At 45.1% G+C, this 20,795-nt stretch overlaps 1 protein-coding gene across 1 annotated transcript in view; it reads right to left on the bottom strand.

The window, feature by feature from the left end:
- Nucleotides 1–6,748: 6,748 nt before the first annotated feature.
- The window catches only part of TBX19 (T-box transcription factor 19), a 28,462-nt gene continuing 14,415 nt past the window's right edge, over nt 6,749–20,795 (bottom strand). The window contains exons 6-8 of the mRNA XM_074349087.1: nt 16,664–16,855; nt 14,298–14,433; nt 6,749–11,485 (exon numbers count right to left, since the gene is read on the bottom strand). Of these exons, the coding sequence (XP_074205188.1) occupies nt 11,200–11,485; nt 14,298–14,433; nt 16,664–16,855 (614 nt within the window). The 3' untranslated portion in view covers nt 6,749–11,199. The remainder of the gene's footprint in view (nt 11,486–14,297; nt 14,434–16,663; nt 16,856–20,795) is intronic.

The following is a 20,795-nucleotide window of genomic DNA, read 5'->3' as shown; positions in this document are numbered from 1 at the left end:
CATAAGTTTTATGTAAAAGAATAAATGGGCAATTAGACTGGAATAGTCTGTTGACTCAACCTTGGAAAGTTTAAATGGCAGGCTAAGGAATTTGGCCTTTATATTTACGTTGCCAACAGTGAGTCATTGAAGGGTTTTGAGCAGAGGGGTGACACATCCAAGTAGGACTTTAGGAAGGTGGTGCTGACAGCAAGTGCAGGATGGCCTGGAAGGCAGGGAGGGGAGCCCGTGGCCACAAGCCAAGAACACAGTAACCAGTGTTTAAATGAGAGCAGCGTTCAGGACAATTCCGTGTGAGTCTCTCAGTTGTTGAGATAATGTGAAAATGTACTGCAAACTTCCAAGCACAATACAAATGCCAGGTATTACTCTTAATATTACTGACATTATTATATGAGAAGGAAGGGTCTGAAATTGCAATTAGCCAATGTTTGCTGTTTAACCAAGCAACCCACAAAAAGAGTTGGATGGGTGGGGAGGGGGGCAAAGGGTTAAACCAATGACTAAAATGAGGTTTGGGAATTAATTTTTAAAACTCTCACATTCTCCCCATAAACATGAAACAATTCAGAGTCCTCCACGTCAGACCCAACGGGAAGCATTTTATGAGGCATTGGAGTGCTACGCAGAAGGACGTATACTGGAAATTATTGAAAAGAAGACTCCGCCACAAATAAGGGTGAATACAGCTTTGAGGATCATAAAATTTTATTTTAAATGCACCTTCTATGTTGCTTTCTTGTAACTTCATGTATCTCCCACTCTTCACTTTTTAGGTCCACAGATTACACCATCAAAGGCTCTGTGACCAGCAGCTATGCTGAAATTATAGCTGACAGCACTCAGCCAGGATGGAAGGGAACACATCTACACCTAAACTTAGCGTGTTATTGGAGGCCACCACCTTTTTAAAGGGCTTTCGATGTCCATACATGATAAATTGGAGGGAAGGGGATGACATTTGTATTTTCTTTAGTATTTGGATAGAAACAAGAGGGAAGACTCACCCCTAGGGACCACAGAACCAAGGAGATGCTTTTCTACCCTGCTACATTTTAAGTGCATTGCGCTGAAATATTTATGCTTGCTGCATTGCAAATATACAGAATCATGTAAATGCTAAACTCACCACATTATTAATTTATCAGCTATCTACGGGCCTCTGTCTCCACGAATCACAGAGAGTCTTTAAATTGTTTTGTTTTGTTTCAAAAATGGCTGCTAGAACATTTCCAGCCCACGTGCTCTTCTTCCAGTGTGACTCTGGCTTGACCACTATCAAAGGGAAGAGTCCACATTCCCTCCCGCTTGAATCTGGGTGGGTGTAGACTATGACAGAAGCGATGCTATATGACTTCCAGAGCTAGGTCATAAAAGGCAAGATGGCTTTTATTTTTTTTAAGGCTTTATTTATTAGAGCAGTTTTAGATTCACAGCATAATTGAGAGGATGGTACAGAGATTTCCCATGTACCTCCTGCCTTCGCACATGTGAGCCTCCCCCATTGTCACACCCCCCACCAGAATGGTATGTTTGCTACAACTGGTGAACCTACATACACGTCATTATCACCCAGAGTCCATAGTTCACCTGGGGGTGTTGGTGTTGTACACCTGGTGTTTTACATCCTCTGGGTTTGGACAAATGTAGGACATGAATCCTACATTATAGTATCATACAGAGTAATTTCACTGCCCAAAAAATCCTCTGTGCTCTGCCTATTCGTCCCCCTCCCTGCCAAGTCCCTGGCAACCACAGCTCTTTCTATTGCAAGGTGGCTTCTTTATGGTTTTCTTCAGGATATTGGCTCTAAGAACTTAGCCACCATGCCAAGAGCCCGCGTAGCCACCTGAGGAGGCCACCTGTAGGCATTCCAGCCAAAAGCTCCAGCTGAGGTCCCAGTCGACAGCCAGGGTCAACCAGCAGACATGAGATTAAGAAGCCTTCAGATGACTCAGCTCCAGCCATTGGTTCCTCCTAGGTGAGGTCCCAGGTACCACGGAACAGAGACCAGACATCCTTACCCTTCCCTTTCTGAATTTCTGTCCAGCAGAAGCCATAAGCACTATACATGGTAATTGCTCATGCCACTCTGCTTGAGACGGTGAGTTACGCAGCAAGAAGCAAAAGTAAACCTTCTTGAAAGGCCACTCCCACAACGCCAGCCAATCAAAAGGATAAATACACAAGTAATAATTCTATCCTAAGTGCAAGCCGGCAGACTCAGGCTGGAGAATTAGGGTTCGAGAACTTGAGATAATAATATCACCATCAGGAAGAGCATATAAAATCAGTGTATTTTAAGGGATTTAACTTTTTAATAAAAATCTAAGTAAAAATTAGGAATAGATTTAGTTGCTGCAAATAACACAAAACCCAAAATAACTGATTTAAACAAGAGGAAGATTTTTTTTTCATATGTAAACAAGTCCAGAAGAAAAAGATCTAGGCCTGATGTGATGGTGAACTCAAATTCCTATCTTGTTCTTCCATCTCGCTCAAATTGTGGCATCCACCTCATGGTTCAAGATAGCTGCTCAAGCTCCGGTTACATCTGCATTCCAGCCAACAAGTAAAGTCAAAGGCTAAGACTTTCTCACCCTCTTCCTTTAAGAACACTTCCTGTAAGTAGCAGATGATAGTTTGTTTAAACTGTTTACTAGGCGGAAGAGTGTCCACCCAGAATCTCAGAATATGAGCTTTTCTGGAAATAATACACCTTTGCAGATGTAATTAATTGGGATGAGATCATACTAGATTCGGGTGGACTCTAATTCAATGACTGGTGTCTATAAGAAGCGAAAACAGAGACATAGACCAACACACAGGGGGAAAAAACCATGTGACAGCAGAAGCAGAGACTGGAGCAAGGCATCTACAGGCCAAGGAAAGCCAATGGTTGCTGGCAACCTCTGCGAGCTAGGAAGAGGCGGGGAAGGATGCTTCCTGGGCGCCTTCAGAGAGAGCATGGCCCAGCCAACTCCTGGACTTCAGACATTTACTTCCAAAACCGTGAGAGAGTAAATTTCTGTCATTCTAAGCCACCTAGTTTGTGGTGCTTTCTTACAGCAACCCTAGGCTCCTATCTTGACTCTAGGCTGTCAAAAATGACATATTTATATTAAGTAACTGCCTACATTTTTTTACCTATGTACTCTCATCACCTCTCCATACAATGATTTTTGGTAGGGAGAGCTACCATCAGATGGGTGGGAATTCCACCCTTTAGTCATCGTGTGATTACTGGAAAGCTTGTCTCAGTTCTCTAAGCCTGTCTCCTCATCTATAAAGAGGGAATTAACCCTCCACCTCCCTCTTTCCCCCTTGGTAGCCATAAGTTTGTTTTCTACGTCAGTAAGTCTGTTTCTGTTTTGTAAATAAGTTCATTTGTGTCACTTTTTTTTTAGACTACATTCCTAATTATGTTTGTGTTCAACAACCTCCAAACTCCGAGTCACCTAATGAGTACACAGGAGGGGTACCACGTCTCCTCCTCCAGAATCAGTCCTGGCTCACGCAGAACTCCCTATTAGTCACGTCCCCACCACCCTGCCCCTCAAAAGTGCTCTTCCAGAACAAAGTCTGTTGCAAAGGTTTACTGACTTCTTCTCCAGGGACAGGAAACTGTAAATAAATACACAGGTGCACACCTATGCATGTAGACACACCCCCCAGTTACTTGCAGGAGGCAATGCAAAGCAGAGTGGTCCCGAAGAGAAAAAGTCAGTTTCAGATTGTTGCATATTGAAAACAAGAATGTGACCAACATCTCATTCCAGTCCCAGTTTTATTCTATACAGGTCCTAACATGGGCCTGACAATTGTGCTGAGCTCCAGGCTGCCCAGATTTCAGTTTTCTCTCAGTTGTCTGGAGGCCCCCACACTGCTCCTTCTGTGCCTTCCTGGCTGTGAGAACAGTAGAAGAGGGTGGGGCCTCTGGGCTCTGGGCCTTCACTCCTGGGACCAAAAGCAGCACCCTTTTTAACAGTTCCTAGATTGACTCTCCAAGGACCAGAAGGCAGGGTTTTCTCCACAGAGGGCTGGCACCTTTACAATATTTTGTTTGTCCCGCATAAGTAGGGCCCCAGGGATGTTCCCCCAGCTCTCAGAGGAAAAATAAGTTTGGGGGTTGTTTTGGTTAGTTTGATGGGTAACGTGGCTAGGCTGAAGGTGTTCTGCAGATGTGATTAACATCATCTACAATAAATTAACTTTATATAAAGGCAGTTATCCTCAATAATGTGAGTGGGCCTCATCCAATCTGTTGAAAATCCCTAAGAACAAAACTGAAGTTTCCTGGAGGAAGAAGGGATTCTATCTGTGGACCTAAGTGCTCCCTCCTGTTTAAGCGTGCCCTACAGATTTCAAGCTCGCTTAGTCCCCGCAATTGCAATCCTTGCAGCCAGTCACTCCGTGCACACATATATAACATAATTTACTGGTTATGTTTCTCCAGTGGAACCTTGAAATCTGCTACTCTAGAACATTGTTTTATAGATGTGGACACTGAAGTCCAGTAAGGTGAGGTATCTTGCTCAATGCCAGTGACAGAGTTGAGCTGTAAATTCAGGTTTCTTCCTCTCTGTCCATTGCTCTCAATGCTCTTTGTAAGTGTTTAGACTGTCATCCATCAGAAGCGTCAATGTATTGGTCTGCAAGATCTTCACTACAGAGAATCCTTACTTTTTATATCATTAAACTTAAAAATCTTCAACACAGGTGCAAACTCCTACCTGTCAATGAAAAAGTCCTACCGAGCTGAAGTGAGAAAGTCGGCCAAGTTTATTGTCCTCAAACCAATTCCAGGTGCTTGCTGGATCCTCACACAGTGATTTAGATATGAGGAGCTGGCTATCTGCTCAGGTACCACTTTTGTCTCTGTTCTTCTCTGACATCACCACCAACTATAGAGAGGTGGGAAACAGTAGGTCCTTGAAAAACAGTGATTGCTGTAAAATGCCTCCCGTATCTGCTGATTTTCTCTTCACTCTGCCCTGCCATATATACTCAATGCTTTCTCGTTGTCTCTTGGCTCCCAAACATCAGCCGATTTTTATGCAGTCACGAGTAAACTCTTCCCCTCAATAAAACTTACCTATCTGATGCCATTCTCTTGGGAACTGACTTCATTGCTAGATAAATAATATGATCATTTATGTATCTGCAGGAATATAGGCAACTAACAAGTTGACTAGACATTCTTCACAAATAATATGTACATAATAAAAGAGATTCTCTTGTTTCAACCCAAAAGAAACACAAATTGGAAAAACCAAATTAGGGTAGGTCAGGGACCAGGAGATAAAGACTTTGGGGACCCTAAGTCAATGTCTTTCAAATTCTGTCATGTAGGCTGTGACCTACGCCATTCATGGTTAATGTTAAACCAGTGTTCTCTCATCTCTACAGGGAATGGGCAGTAAATGCTTTCTAAAGTCCTTGGGACAAAACAATTCTTCAACTACTAGAAGTGTGCAAAGGTTGGATTTACCATGCTGCCTTCTGGTGTGGTTGCCTTGTGGAGGTGGAGAAAAGGGAGGGTCTGCTACAAGAAGGGAGACATTCTCTCTGCCAGCCATCCAGACAGAAGATGGGAAACCTCAGAAAAGAAACTCCTACGTTCTTCTGGGCATCTGTCTCTTGGTTTGAACATCAAAGAGCTGAATTATCTGTTGAGAGTATTTCAACTAAGAAATGAAAAGATGATCTTTTGAATGGAGGACTAGATGAGAGCTAGACAGGGTGCCACAGACAGAATTCCTACTATTTGATTCCACTTATATGAAGGTCAAGAACAGGTTAAACTAATATGCGGTGATAGTAGTAGAGTTGTGTTTATCTTGGGGCAAGTACTGCCTGGGAAGGGGTACAAGGGAGCCCTCTGGGGTCCTAAAAATGTTCTATATCTTGGTCTCATTGCAAGTTTCACAAGTACATACAGGTGTAAGCATTCATCAAGCTGTACCCTTAAGGTCTGTGGGCTTACTAAATGTTACATCTCAATACAAACAAAAATTTTAAAAATCGATGCCAATAAATTGAATATGGTTAAATTCTACCTTGAAAACCAAGTTCAGAAGATGTATGTAATGCTTTATGTTATAGAGTGTCCCTCTATAAGCACTAAGTCTCTAGAAAAAAGACATTACAACTTGGCCTATGCATCGCGGTGGGGTGATCATGGGTCCACACCTGAGGCAGTGATACAGCCCAGTGCAATGGAGACTGGAGTGAGTTTGAGAGATTCCCCAGGAATCTAGAAGCTGCAAAATCTAACTGCCCCTCCTAACAGAACATACTCCCTCCATTGCCAACTGAGAAGGATCTGGGTTCGCTTTTGGTAACAGTGGTTTGCCTTGTAGCCCCTTCTGCACTTTTATTATCACAATCCAAGATCCAGAGCACAGCCCGAGAACAAAGATGTCTGTGGTGTTGCCAGGGAGACCAGAATCACAGCTACACAACAAGGACCCACCCACTTGGTGGAAATGGTCCCCACTAGACACACAGAGAGAGAACGGTATTTGTCCAATTAGCAGTGTGACTTGGGCTCAGCACAGAATCCAGTCAGTATAGACCTGCAGAAACCATGTGTTGGGTCCCCCTGTAAGAGGAACGTTACCTAAAGGGATCATCTTGTTGCAGCGAAGTGTTACAGCTCAGTGTTACAGCTCAGTGTTATAGCTCAGTTGTGACAGCAACCTGGATCCGGGCGAGAGACAAAGTAGCACTCAAAGGGTTGGAGAACTCAGGTTTATTACACCAGCAGGCCCAGAGGAGTTAACATTCCAAGCTCTGGAACCGTCTGTAGGTTTACACAGGCTTTTATAGGCTACCAGTCTAGACTTTGCAACATTTTGCAACATCATATGCAAATAAGGTATAACAAAAGTGACTAATTAGGAACAAGCTTTGTAGAAATGGACCAATCAGCAGTGAGGGAAATGAACCAATCAGGAGTTAGTTCAGGGAATCAATAGAATCTTAGGGGTAAGTTCCACTTTCCTAGAAGCAAGTCGTTTCAGAGTTTAAAAAGCAAGATAATGCCGCTGGGCTAGGGAACCAAATGGTGCTGGCAGGAGAGTAGTGGTCCTGCCGGTCTTTTTCATGGGGTTTCCCACCTCAATCTCAGGGGAGGGTATAGCTCAGCAGTAGAGTGTGTGCTTAGCATGCATGAGGTCCTGGGTTCAATCCCCAGTACCTTCAAATAAATAAATAAACTTAATTGCCTCCCATGCCCCCCAAAAAACAGAAAAAAATAAGTAAATAAAGGGATTGTCCCAGGCACTTTTCTAGGCCAGACTAGTCATATGTGTTAATGCAGCTTGCCACTTGCCACAGCTTTTAACCGCTGGCCTTAATAGGTATTTCCAATTCCATTTTGTTTACGATAAATGTCAACTCCATTTTTTCCATTGCTAAGGCATTTTCAGTGCCTCACAAGGCCTGTAACACAGTGAGACTCGGGATTGTGAGCCCGTCTGTGTTTGCCCACGTTGGACGGCTTGTTCTTCCTGTAACAGATGGGTCTCCGGCAGCACGTCCCTCCAAACCAGCTCGACAGGATGGAGTGTGAGCAGGGCAGCCCCACTACAGACGTGTGGTGGGGTGGGGGACAGTTCCCCCAAGAGTGTGGGAGAGGGTGTAGGATTCTGTACCCAGAAGGCTGGGGTTCTGGGCAGACACCACAGCTGTCTCTTCAGCGATGGTGATGGAAAAGTTTCAGAATCTTCAGACCACAGAGGCTCTTCCCCTGTGCCTTTTTTTGGCACCGCATCTCCCCCTCCCTGATGTCTGTCCAGGATGCCCATAGTCTCTCTGGTTACCTGCCTGCCCAGGAGCCCACAAGTGGCTCAAAAAGGTGGGGGTGGGTGGGGAAAACAAAAGAAAAGGGGTTAAAATAAGTGCCACCAGAGTGTCTCAGTCACCTTGCCCCAACTTGGACTAATCTCTTATTCTATAACACAGGATTAATACCCTTCACAAATGTGACGTGTTAACAAGCTGAAACTCACCGAGCTTCATTCTGGTCCTGGAGAAAAGTGGCAAATATCTACCAGGCTTCAGACACCCTTTATTGAGGTTTTTCTAAATAACGTAGTGTTCTCATCTCCCCTGTTACACTTCCCCCACACCTTCCTCCCAGGCCTAGGAGGTGCCCACTGAGTGACAGGAAAGGCACAAGCAGTGTCCTGCAGATTTCTGGCCGAGGTGTGATGGACAGAGGTGTTTGGTGACCAGGCTGGCTCACCAGGACAGAGGAGAGCTGGTGAGGCCAAACAGGCCCAAATAAAGGTCCCCAAGGAGAGACACTTTAACATAAACCAGGCCCTCGGGAGAGTCACAATCTCTACGCCTGGCTTAAGGACTTAACTCTTTCTATTCAGGTGGGATTTCAGTTTCTCTTAAATTTCATGTTTCAGGCCTAAAACCCTGAAGTGGGCACCACTTTTGTTGTATAATGAACCAGATAAAGAAAATGCATGAGCAAGGAGACGGTATGAAAGCCTCCAGAGTTTGTCTAATACATCAGAGACTCTGTCACTTATTAAACAGACTTAAGCAGTTACGTGCTTGTTCCTCCCAGTCAGAAATTAGACCTGGACTATCTGGAGAAAACACCAGAAACTAGACAATTCTGGCTGCACTGCAAACACCAGAGATCCTCTGTGCGGAACCAGCTATCACATTGTGGTTAAAAATCATCGCGGGCTCCGAGCTGAGCATCCTGTAAGGCTGGTGAGTTACAATCACCCCAAACTCAGCTAACGCTTGCATAATCGCACTGCGGAGGACCCAGCTCACCTGAGCAAGAAAAAGGAAGAAAGAATGCAGGTTATTGGCTCCTTTCTGCTCTGTGCCACATCTTCTGGCTCCTCCAGGCTTGGGGGGAAGTGCAGGAAGGCGACACTAAAGATAGGTTTTCATAGACTTAATTGCACTTGCTAAGGCTTTTGGTGCGTGACTGACCACTGCAGTGACTGGTGGCCTAAACATCTAACAGAAAGAGAAACTGCCTCTTTTTTACAACTTACCAAAATACCGTCTTGCAGAGAAGCTAGTGTACTGACATCTTAATGGCCCCTAACGGTATCACAGAGGGACTAGGGAACCAAAAATAGTTCTGCCTCGGTGGCGTGCTGAGCAGGGAGATTTTCAAAGAGGAGTCGTGTTGGTTCCTTGTGCCTCGGTCACTCACATACCAATTAGAGACCCAGAGCTCTGGCCAGGCCACCCTGAGTGTGGTTGAGTGGCCTCCCAGGACATCACGTGGTTGGAGGGGCATTGTTTCCAGAGAGCCAGGTCCAAAATGGAATGGCACTGAAGTTATCAGGCAGTGCTAAGCACAATCTGTTAAAAGAGCCTTCTCTGTAGAAAGAGCCACGGATGCAGGCTAAGGCGCGGCGCAGCAGGATGGTGGGATTACGTGGGCTCCACTGATAGACTAGGGGTGGGAGCGGCTGAGCCACTGCTCAGCTCCGGGGGCAGAACCTGAGGCTCCGCCACTGATGACCTGAGAAGGCTGCCTGGCCAGTGCGGCGTGATGTCGATGCCGGGAGAACTGCCCATCAGCCGGGTCTGGAAACCGCACTCCCAGAGTTGTCAGCACATCCAGTAGTGCATGGGAGAGGAAAAGGATACCAGCGTAGTGATTTTGCTCACTAGCTACAGCAGTGGCCGAAGCTGGGCCAGAGGCTGAAACTCTTATCGGAAACGAGGTTCCTGGAGTAGTTATCATTCCATTTCTTTGTTTCAGGTAAGTTGTTTCCAAATTTGGTGCGGTGACCAGGGTCTGGCGCGCTGGTTTGAAATGCAGACTCCTGGACTCCAGCCTCAAAGATTCTGATCCAAGAGGTGTGGAGTATGCCCAGGAATCTGTATTTCTAACAGGTGTTCCAGGTGAGCCTGGCGCAGGGGCTGCAAGGAGCGGTGTTTGGGAATAATGGCTCTCGTCCACACTGTCTCCTTATCTCATCCATCACTGAGCACGGGCTGTACCTCAGACGGAACACTCGCATGCTTCCCGGCTCCCACTCTGACCCGCTGCCCTGTCCCAGGCCATGTGCCTCTTAGCTCTGCCTCCCCGTGAGCTCCACCTCTGGCTTTTAGCACACGCACTTCACGCCAAGTCGACTCCGCCAGTGTTTACTGGGCACCTACTATGGGCAAGGCCCAGTACTGGGGGCCGTGGGGAACAGACAAGAAGGCTCGGTGGGCCTCACCATCCAGGGGCTCACAGTCTAGTGGGAGAGAGACGCAAGAGCAGGCAATAAAAATACAAGGCAGAATAGGTGAGCTCTACATCAGTGGCAAGACCAGTGGGAGACAGGGAGCCGGATCAAATGCGCCCAGCCGATCAGATGTTTGATGCAGGGGCTGGTGCTTGGGCCAGTCCCTGGGAGAAGCGCAGGATTCACTCAGGTGGGACTAAACAGAGTAGGATGTCTCCGCAGGGGAGAAGGTACAGAGATGGGAAAGTATACTGAATGGTCAATACACAGAGGCAGAAGGTCTGCTCTGATTGCAGTCTAGGATGTTAAAGGGGTAGCAGGGAGCTAAAAGCTGGAGAAGTGGTTTGAGGCCAGATAGTAGAGGACTTAAAGGAGATACAACTTCATCCTGTAGACAATGGTGAGCCATCGAAGGTTTCTGAGCGAGGGAGTGACATGATCTCCATTTCCTCAGTTCTCAGTGCTGTCGTAAGTGACTAGTCCTATTTTTGTTAACTCCACTCCATGAACTTGAACCCTCTCTTGGTCTCAAATCAGAAGCTCTGTGGCCACACGTACTTCTCAGGGCTGCACAAAGCTACAGAGCAGTGGCTTTAGGCTGGGTAAACTTTGAGCTCACTTAACAGCTTTGCATCATCTCCACAAAACAGGAAGGGCAGCCTTCTAGAATCATTTGAGAGGAAGGGGCAGGACACAAGGAAGGTCTCAGCAAACTTCTGTGGCCTAAGCACAGACTGGATACGCTTCAGAGAAAATGGGAGCACACAGAGAAAACGGCGGAGAGATGCAAGTGGCAAAATTAGCATCGTCAAACTAGACCATCTCCCAGGAGGCTTCCGGTACCACCCAGCCCTCTGCTCACTGGGTGGGGAGACCCTGCAGTCTGACTCCCTGGGATCGGCAGATGGGATTTCTACGAGCTCTACACAAAGCAGGTTCTCCTCTGACACCTCCCCTAGGATCCCGCTTAACTATCCAGCGAGGAGGGAGAATGGCGCCCACCCCCACCCGGGCTGCCCCAGCCCGAGAAAGGATGCGAGGCTACTGCTGTCCAGGTGGACACGGCAATGCTGGTCAGCGAGGGCTCCCCCAGAACCTCCACACCGGCCGAAGCGGGCGCCTGGGTGGAGAGGGGCGAAGTCACAGCTGGGTTACCCAACAGAAACGCTCCCGGGGAGCCGGCGTGCACCTCTGAGCCTGACCCGGCAGGGCCCCCGCCGCTGTTGCTGATGGTCCACAGGCACGGGTAGGGGCTGTGGAGACAGAGAGAGGGGGAGAGGATGCTGGATGGCACTCCCAGATAACACCTGACAAGCCCGCACACAGCCCCGAGAGGGGCACGGGTCTGGGAAGAGGGCACCTGGCCACGGCTCTATTTCTAGCTCTGACACAGACTGGCCCTGTGGCTGCAAAGCAGCAGCAAGATGTACCAGAACGAGCAGACGATGCATCATTCTGAGCCCTGCATCTTGATGCGGGCCTTGCCACTAGCAAGGTGCTCAGTTTTGAACAGAGCATCATTTCTCTAGGCCTCCCCTGCAGCCTGTGTAAATGGGCAGCGGAGTGAAAGGCGGCTATCTGGGCAGCAAGGTGCTTGCGAGTAAGATCTCTCACTGACCAAGAGAGGTGCTGTGGCCTGAAAACCAGGACACATTGGGGGTCAGAAAACCTAAGTTTGAATCCTAGCACCACCACTTAATTAGCTCTGTGACTTTGATCAAATTATTTAACATATGAGCCTCAGTTTCTACATCTTCAACATTTGGAGTGATAATTATCCATACCTTAGAGATACTGCTATGAGGATTAAATAAGAAAATGAGTACGTGGTGCCTAGCACATCGCATTCAGTAAACGGTGGTTGTTACAGTCAATTCTTCCATCCCAGGTTTCCGACCGTCAGCTCTGGTCCCCGGCAGAACAGCTGAGGAGCTGGACCACCTTCCTTGACTTCTTTCATCCAATAGCACTGGTTCACAAACGTGGCCGTACATTGGAATCACATGGCAAGTTTTTGAAAAAACACCGATGCCTGGGTTCTATCCCCAGAAGCTTTGATTTACTCAGTCTGGCATGCGGTACCTGGACTTTTAAACGCTTTCCACTTGATTGTAATGTGCAGACAGTTTTGCACCAGGACCTCGATGAAAATGACTACAATTGAAACAAGTAGAATACCCTCCAGGCCTTTAGTCATCACTCCGTTCTGACTTTTTGGAGTCTCTGCATTGCCGGACATTGCATTGCTTGATAATAGGCTCATTACCCAATGACAGTGCTGAACACTTGTCTTAGCAAAATCTTTATAGAGTCAGCAGTGGGCTAAACATGACATGGAGGAAACCAGAGGTAGCAACGTCACCCTGCACTGCCACATTTCAGACAACTCTGGACCATACGAAACCTGCCGAAGCCCAGGCATTGGGCTTTTTTTTTTCTTTCTTTCTTTCTTTTTCCTTTTTTTTTCTCCTTTTTTTTCCTTTTTTCCCCCCCTTTTTTTTTCCTTTTTTTTTTCCTTTTTTTTTCCTTTTCAGTTCAGCTTGCTGGGATTCTGACCCCAGTTTCCAGAAGAGATTCTTCCACAATATCAGTCGGAGCCCCTCCCTGATGCCTGCTGGGCTGGTGGGAAAACCACAGGCTCTGAGTTAACGTTACTCACTGTATGACCTTCAGGAAGTTTTTAATGCCTCTGAGCTTTAGTTCCTCCATCAGGAAAGTAGGGATTTTAATAGTCTTGTGGATGTCTTTGAGAACTATAAACGACACACATAAAGCATCTGGTATGGAACTTAGCACATGATTGTTTAGTATCTTCAAGGACTCTTTTTCTCACTTCCTGCCGCAGCCCCGGTCAGTGCATTTCCTTGACACCCCCCAGTCAAGCACTGTCAAATGTGAGCAATGAATGCAAGGCTAAATTTTTGAGTCGCCACATTTTTAAAAATTTAAAAGATAAAAAGAAAAAAAATGAACTTATTGTTAATAACACTTATGTGACGAAACTATTCAAAATATTATCATTTCAACACACATTTGGTATTAAAAAAGTTGAGATTTTTATCCTTTTTTTTTTGACTAAGTCTTCAAAATTCTGTCTGTGTATTACACCCAGGTACATGCATAAGTGAATTGCTTTGCTGTACACCTGACACTAACGTTGTAAATCAACTATACGTCAATTTAAAAAAAGAAAATTTTAAAAATCATGTCATCTAACACCCTCCCCCCAAAAAAGATGGGACATCTTTTAATTTTGAATCTCTTTTTAAACCTCAAAATTCTGCATACCTATGTTGAACATATCAGCTGCCGTGTATATAGAATGTTACTGCTTACAAAGCATTTTAATGCTTTTTCTAATTTTGATGCTCATCACAACTCTACTGAGTAGCTTATATTATTTCCATGTTACAGATGAGAAAGCTGAAGCTCAGTGAGTCTAAGAAAATTACACAAAGTCACAAAGTCAATAGGAGGTAGAACTGGGGCCCAAGCTCTAGACTCCAGGACCCTTCGCTTTCTGCTCCACTACGCTGATTCCCAGAAGTCAGAACTGAATGCAGGTCTCCGGTGTGAGAGTTACATCACGGGTCCTACATGCTAGACTCAGCCCTATTGCCTGGTGGTGGCCTGGGCACCCCAAATCTGTCCCCCTGTGAGAATGAGCAGCTGATGAGAATACAGACAGTCCGGGCTCTTGAATTCTCAGTGTGCATTTACACTTTCCCCTTCGGCCCCCCTTTTTCCGTATCCCTCTGCTACTACCATGGTTCACAGATTTCTGACTGGTTGAAGACAAACAATCCCAGGCCATCACATCTTTTCCCTTTTAAAAATCAGATACCAAAGCTACAAAGGAAAGAGCACATGACTGAGCAGGTGCTTTCCCACCCCACTTCCTCCAGGGGAGAAAGGTTGGTCCTGTTGTTACTTTCACTTCCTAGGGGCTCAGAAGTCAGGACATTAGCTTGGACCAAGCCACCCTAGGAAAAAGAATGAACTCGAGTCCCCAGAGTGAAAGTAAACCCCTAAGGCCAGTGAGCAAGTGACTGGCGCTGCTCTTACCTAGGGCCCGGGTTCATTGGTCCGCTGGTGTGGGGTACGGACAGGATGCTGGCGTGGGGTGTGGAGGACAAGGAAGTCCAGCTGTCGGCTCCAGAGAACACTTGCAGGTTATTGCTGGAGGTTTCTATCAAATTCACTTTGGGGAAATAACAACAGTTCAATTGATGGAGCGTGGAAAACATACAAAGATGGTGACCAATGACGTTACCCTAGGTCGCAATACAACCATGGCCGGTGCTGCCTGTGCCTACAGTTTGTTGGTACTTCCCGAAGGAAACAGAAAAGAAGGAGGAACTTAGGTTTACTGAATGTCAACCATCTGTCACACACCGTTCATTTTTTAATCATCACAACAATGACTTCTTATCTCCATTTCACAGATGAGGTGCAGAGAGGGAGGATGCTGTGTCCTTCATGACACAGATTTAACTTACGTCTCCACACTCACTTCCCCTGTAAAGTGGGCCATGTCATCATCCCCTTGAGATTAGCCTAAGGACCACCAGTGCCCCAGAGATTTCTGAGGACCAGGACCTCTCTTTCTCAGCAGCCCCAAGTAGATTTAAACATTCAAGAAGAGTGTCTTTGATGTCTTTGAATCTCCATTTGCATAAATAGTGTATACATAATAGGGAGGAAGAAGGAAAAGGAGGAAGGGAGGAAGGAGGGGCAAAGAGGAGAAAGAGGAAGAAGATTCCATGGATACCTGGCCAAGTCTCTCCTCTCCATGATCTCCTCTCTCCACTCCCTCCACACTCTGGTCCCAAACCATTCCCCAGACAAGCCAGATTCTCTCATCCCTCTGTGTCTTTGCTCACGCCACTCTCTCACCTGGAGTGCCCTCCCCCTCTGCCTGTGTCCCATGCCGTCAGTCTTCACCCCTGGCCACTCCCACTTCTGCGCGTTTCCAGTCATTCTTCACATCTCAGCTTAGACACCAAGCCTGTTGGGTAGATCAGGCTGCTCTTTTTTCCTTCATTCCCATAGCACCTTGGCTTGTGTGTTTTACAGAATGTTTCTCAAACTTTAATGTGCGTAAGAATCGCCTGAGGATCTTGTTAAACTGCAGGCTCTTTCAGAAGGAGAACCTGAGAGTCTACGTGTCTAACGAGTTCCCAGGTGATGCTGCAAGGTCCGAGGACCACATTAGAGTTCTCACTACATTGTATTAGGATGAATTATTTATGTGTTCATGTAGCCCTGAGCTCCTCCAGGGAAGAAACCATACCTTAATCACCTTCCCATCCCCACTGCCCAGCAGGGTGCCTGGTGCAGAGTAGATGCTCAGAAGATGTGTTTTGTGTGCCGACCAGGGGAAAGAAGCAGGCGGTTAGATGAGAACAGTGCTCACTTTCTGATGTCATTAAGCTCCACTTTCTCCCTTCCTGGCAGCAGCTGTCAACATTGCTGGGAGTAGCAGGCGATGGGGCACAGGGACAGGTAGCTGGTGATCAGCAAAGTCCTCAGCAGATACAGAGCTCAGAGTGTCCCTGAGGCTGGAATCTTAACACTCTCCTCCATCTCCTATGCCATCAACTTAACTTACGTGTTTTATTTCATGTCAGTCTCCCCGTATGAGAATAGAATCTCCATGAGGGGAGTGTACTAATCTATTTCGTTCATGAACAAAACCTGACACAGAGTCAACTCTCAACGAATATTTGTTGCATGAATAACTGAATGAGAAATCAACCCTTGGTTTCATATCTCCCTTCCTTCATACACACCTAATAACCAGGCAAGGTGTTGGCTTGCACACAAGACCAAGGCAGACAAGGCAGAAGTCAATGAGGAAGAAAGTACACACACAAAACAGTGTCAACTTAAAAAATAATCAGACTGCAAAAATTATCAAGGTTGGGTCTACATGCCTCCAGCTGAATCAAAGCAAAGCCTGGAGGTGGAGTGACCCAGCTTCCCAGAGACCTTCCTCATAGCTCTCCAACACTGGGCGCAGTAGTCCCTGGGCAGAGCCAGGCACTAAAACTGTAGAGAAGAGCCACGTGATGGCAAGTGTCTCAGACTCCCCACGACTTAACTTCTTAGAGACGCAGCCTGAAACTGCTCAGTGAGCCAGCGCCCTGGAAGGAGGCTTTTCACACCCGTTAGAAACTGGGAGACTGAGTGTCTCCTACTTTTTGTAATTATTTCAAACAATTATAAACCACTAATAATGCCATAACTATATAATTAACTATTCGTATATGAAATAAAACGTTAGACTACTAATATACAATAACATTACATACATTGGATGAAAGGGGTTCTGTCCTCAGTTACTTGTATCTGCTAGCTGTTTATCCATTTCTCACCACCACCACCCACACACCCCCACCCCCAAGGGTTTAATTAGCGGAACCACACACCTGAGGGAGAATGGTTTCTGTGCACGTACGCAGAAGGGTAGGGCGCCTGCCGGTGGTGTCCTCGGAGGCCGGGGTAGTGCTCACAGCCAGGGTGGGTGTGCGGAGCAGACAGAGGCAAAGGAGTAGCATACTGGTAATTGGTGTTTCCTGCTGTGCACACTCCATCCGGATTGGAAAAGATCCAGCCTCCCACTAGGAGAGACAAGAGGAAGACTCTGTGAACGTCCACGCCCAAAATCAGGTTACCGGTCGCTCTGCACGGCTGTGTTTCTCCGTGCACAACACCGTGTCTGCCCATGTGGAGTTGGGCACCACCATCCCCACCACCACTCCCCTTCCATGTTAGCAGCAAAGCTGGCTTCTTTGGAGACGGGTGACAGTTCCTATCAAAGTCTGGAAAACCTCTTAAGAAACACTGGAATCCTGGCTATATAAAATACTATTTGAACTATAAGTTAAGTTGTTTCTGACTTAATTGGATTAAATTAAAAGTCAGTCTAAGAAGGAGGTGTTAGATACGTGTGTTCCTCACTGATCTACAGCTGCTAGAACATGTTGAATTTGGTGACCCAGAAAGAGTCAAGGCCTCTCTGTTTCTGCCCAGTGGGAAGGTGTCTTTAGTTCCCACTCTAAGCAAAAGGAGACTTAATGCTTCCCATCACTACCCCACAAAGAGGATTCTGAGAGTAAAAAGAGGGAGCTGGCTAGACACTTTGACAAGAGTCTTGCAAAGCATTTTGAAAGCTGTAAAATATTTCACAGAACTGTGTTTGTGAACGATTATCTCAACTGACGCAGAAAAAGCATATGACAAAATTTAACACCCTAGTATGATAGAAACATTCAACAGACAAGGACTACAAGGAAATTGCATCAACATAATAAAGGCCATCTATGACAAGCCCACAGCCGACATCATACTCAACGGTGAAAAGCTGAAAGCATCCCCTCTAAGATCAGGAACAAAGCAAGGACGCCCACTCTCACCACTTTTATTCAATATAGGATTGGAAGTCCTAGCCACAGCAATCAGACTAGAAAGAGAAATAAAAAGAATTCAAATTGCAAGGAAGAAGTAAAACTGCCACTGTTTGCAGATGATACTATATAAAGAAAATTCGAAAGACACCACCAAAAAACTACGAGAACAAATAAATGAATTCAGTAGGGTTGCAGGATACAAACTTAATATACAGAAATCTGTTGTTTCTATACATTAACAATGAACTATCAGAAAGAGAAATTTAAAAAACAATCCCATTTACAATTGTATCAAAAATAATAAAATACCCAGGAATAAATCTAGCCAAGGAGGTAAAAGACCTGTACTTGGAAAGCTATTTGATGAAAGAAATTGAAGACAACACAAACAAATGGAAAGATACACCAAGTTCATAGATTAGAATAATTAATATTGTTAAAATGACCATACCACCCAAGGCAATCTACAGATTCAGTGCAACCCCTACCAAAATATCAAAGGCATTTTTCACAGAAATAAAACAAATAATTCTAAAATTTGCACAGAAACACAAAGACCATGAACAGCCAAAGCAAGCTTGAGAAAGAAGAACAAAGCTGGACGTATCACCCTTCCTGGTTTCAAACTATACTGCAAAACTACAGTAATCAAAACAGTATGATACTGGCACAAAAACAGACACATAGACCAATGGAACAGGACAGAGAGACCAGAAATGAACCCACACTTACCTGGTCAATTAATCTATGACACAGGAGGCAAGAATATACAATGGGAAAAGACAGCCTCTTCAATAAGTGTGCTGGGAAACTACACAGCTACATGGAAAAGAATAAAACTGGACTGCTTTCTCACACCTCATGCAAAAATAAACTCAAAATGGATTAAAAGTAATCCTTACATGTAAGACCAGAAAGCATAAGACTCCTAGAAAAAAGAATAGGCAGTAATCTCTTTGACGCTGGTCTTAGCAATAATTTTTCAGAATCTGTATCCTCAGGAAATGGAAACAAAAGCAAAAATAAACAAATGGGACTACTTCAAATGAAAAAGCTTTTGCACAGTGAAGGAAACTAAAAACAAAACTAAAAGGCTAGCTACTGAATCAGGGAAGATATTTGCAAATGATATATCTGGTTAATATCCAAAATATTTTAAAACCCATATAACTCAACATCAAAAAAATATATAACCCAGTTGAAAAATGGGAAGAGGACCTGAAAAGACATTTTTCCAGAGAAGACCTACAGATGGCCAACGGACACATAAAAAGATGCTCAACATCATTAATCATCAGATTAATGCAAGTCAAAACCACAATGAGATATTACCTCACACCTGTCAGAATGGCTACTATCAACAAATAACAAGCGTTAGTGAGGATGTAGAGAACATGGAACCCTCTGTGCACTATTGGCAGAAATGTAAATTGGTGTAGCCACTGTGGAAAACAGTATGGAGGTTTCTTAAAAAATTAAAAATAGGACTACTGTTTTATCCAGCAATTCCACTTCTTAGCAGTTTTCAAAGGAAAACTCACTAAAACACTCACTGGAAAAGATATGTGCCTCCCTATGTTTATTGCAGCATTATTTATAACAGCCAAGATATGGAAGTAACCTAAGTGTCCATCAATGGATGAATCAATAAGGAAGATGTGGTAGATATAGATATAGATATATAATATTATACATATATATATATGGAATATTAGCCAGAAAAAAGAATGCAATCTCGATGTTTGCAACAACATGGATGGGCCTATAGGGTATTATGCTAAGTGAAGTAAGTCAGAGAGAGAAAGACGAACATCATGTGATTTCACTTATATGTGGAATTTAAAACCAAAACAAATGAACAAAGACGACAAAGCAGAACAGACTCATTGACACAGAGAACAAACAAGTGGTTGCCAGAGAAAAGATGGGTGTGGGAGAAAATAAATAGGTGAGGAAGATGAAAAGGCACAAACTACCAGTCACAAACCAGCCATGGGGGTGAAATGTACAGCACGGGGAATATAGGCAATAATGGTGACAGGTGGTAACTAGACAAAAAGAAAAAAGTCCTGAGAAAACTTTTTCTAAGTGCTTTTCTGAGAGCGCCTTCTCTTTATGTGGCTGTACTGACACTTCTGCAATGAAAGATGCATCAAGATTTGGGGGGAAGGAGGGAATCAAGAACTCCACAGCTGGAAAGCTGCAGAGGGGATCTTAGCAAACAACTCTCATGCGAGTTAAAGAGTATCTCAGATGCTCTGATGCCACTGACCTTGGGTTACTGCTGCAGCTTGGAAGACTTGCCCTACCATGGGGTCCCCTCTCTGATCTGAGATAGAGAGAGAGGGGCACCCTGTCAGGAACATCCGACCTACTCGCAGAATCCCAGACGTATTACTCCGACTCTCCCTGCAGCTTCCCAGTCAGCAAATGCACACTCTTCCTCACACACAAAGCTACAGCCTTCCTGAGGCAGTGCAGCGGGAACCAATGCGAAAATCAGCAAGTACTAAGAACAGAAGAAATCCAGAACAGAGAGACAAGAGTGGAGCGTAAGGGTAGGAGATATACCCAGAATGCACTTCTGTGAGCTCTTCAGCCTCACTGACACAAAAACAGAGTCTAAGCAGTTCCCAGTACATTACTCTTCTTATCGCCTGTCTAGGATTTATTTTTTTGGAATAAAAAACATTTATTATACTTAGAAATATTACAGAAAAGTACACAGATTATTAGTTCACATCTCAATGTGTTTCTACAAAGTAAAACACTCAAGCAACAATTATCAAATAAAGAAATAGAATATTCACTAAGCTGTGCACCAGAAACTAACACAACATTGTAAATCAACAATGCTTCAAAAAAAAAAAAAGAAAGAAAGAAAGAAAATACGACAAGCATCCTTAACCCCTTCCCTAATTTCTCCTAATCACTGCCACCACCCTGAAGTAGCCACTGTTCTGGCTTCTGACACCATTGGTTTATCTTCACTGTGTTTCAACTTATGTATAAGCTGCATGTGGCGGGTACTGCTTTGTGTCTGGCTTCTTTCACTCAACCTTATAATTTGTACCTTACCTAGGATTTATTTAAGCCCTCCCCAACCCCCTCCCACCCAAGGAGCGTTGGTTCTCTGCGAATTCTTGTAAGG

This window comes from Camelus bactrianus, chromosome 21 (assembly GCF_048773025.1).
Source record: "Camelus bactrianus isolate YW-2024 breed Bactrian camel chromosome 21, ASM4877302v1, whole genome shotgun sequence".
Lineage (NCBI taxonomy): Eukaryota > Metazoa > Chordata > Mammalia > Artiodactyla > Camelidae > Camelus > Camelus bactrianus.
This window is presented reverse-complemented; position numbering and strand designations above follow the sequence as displayed.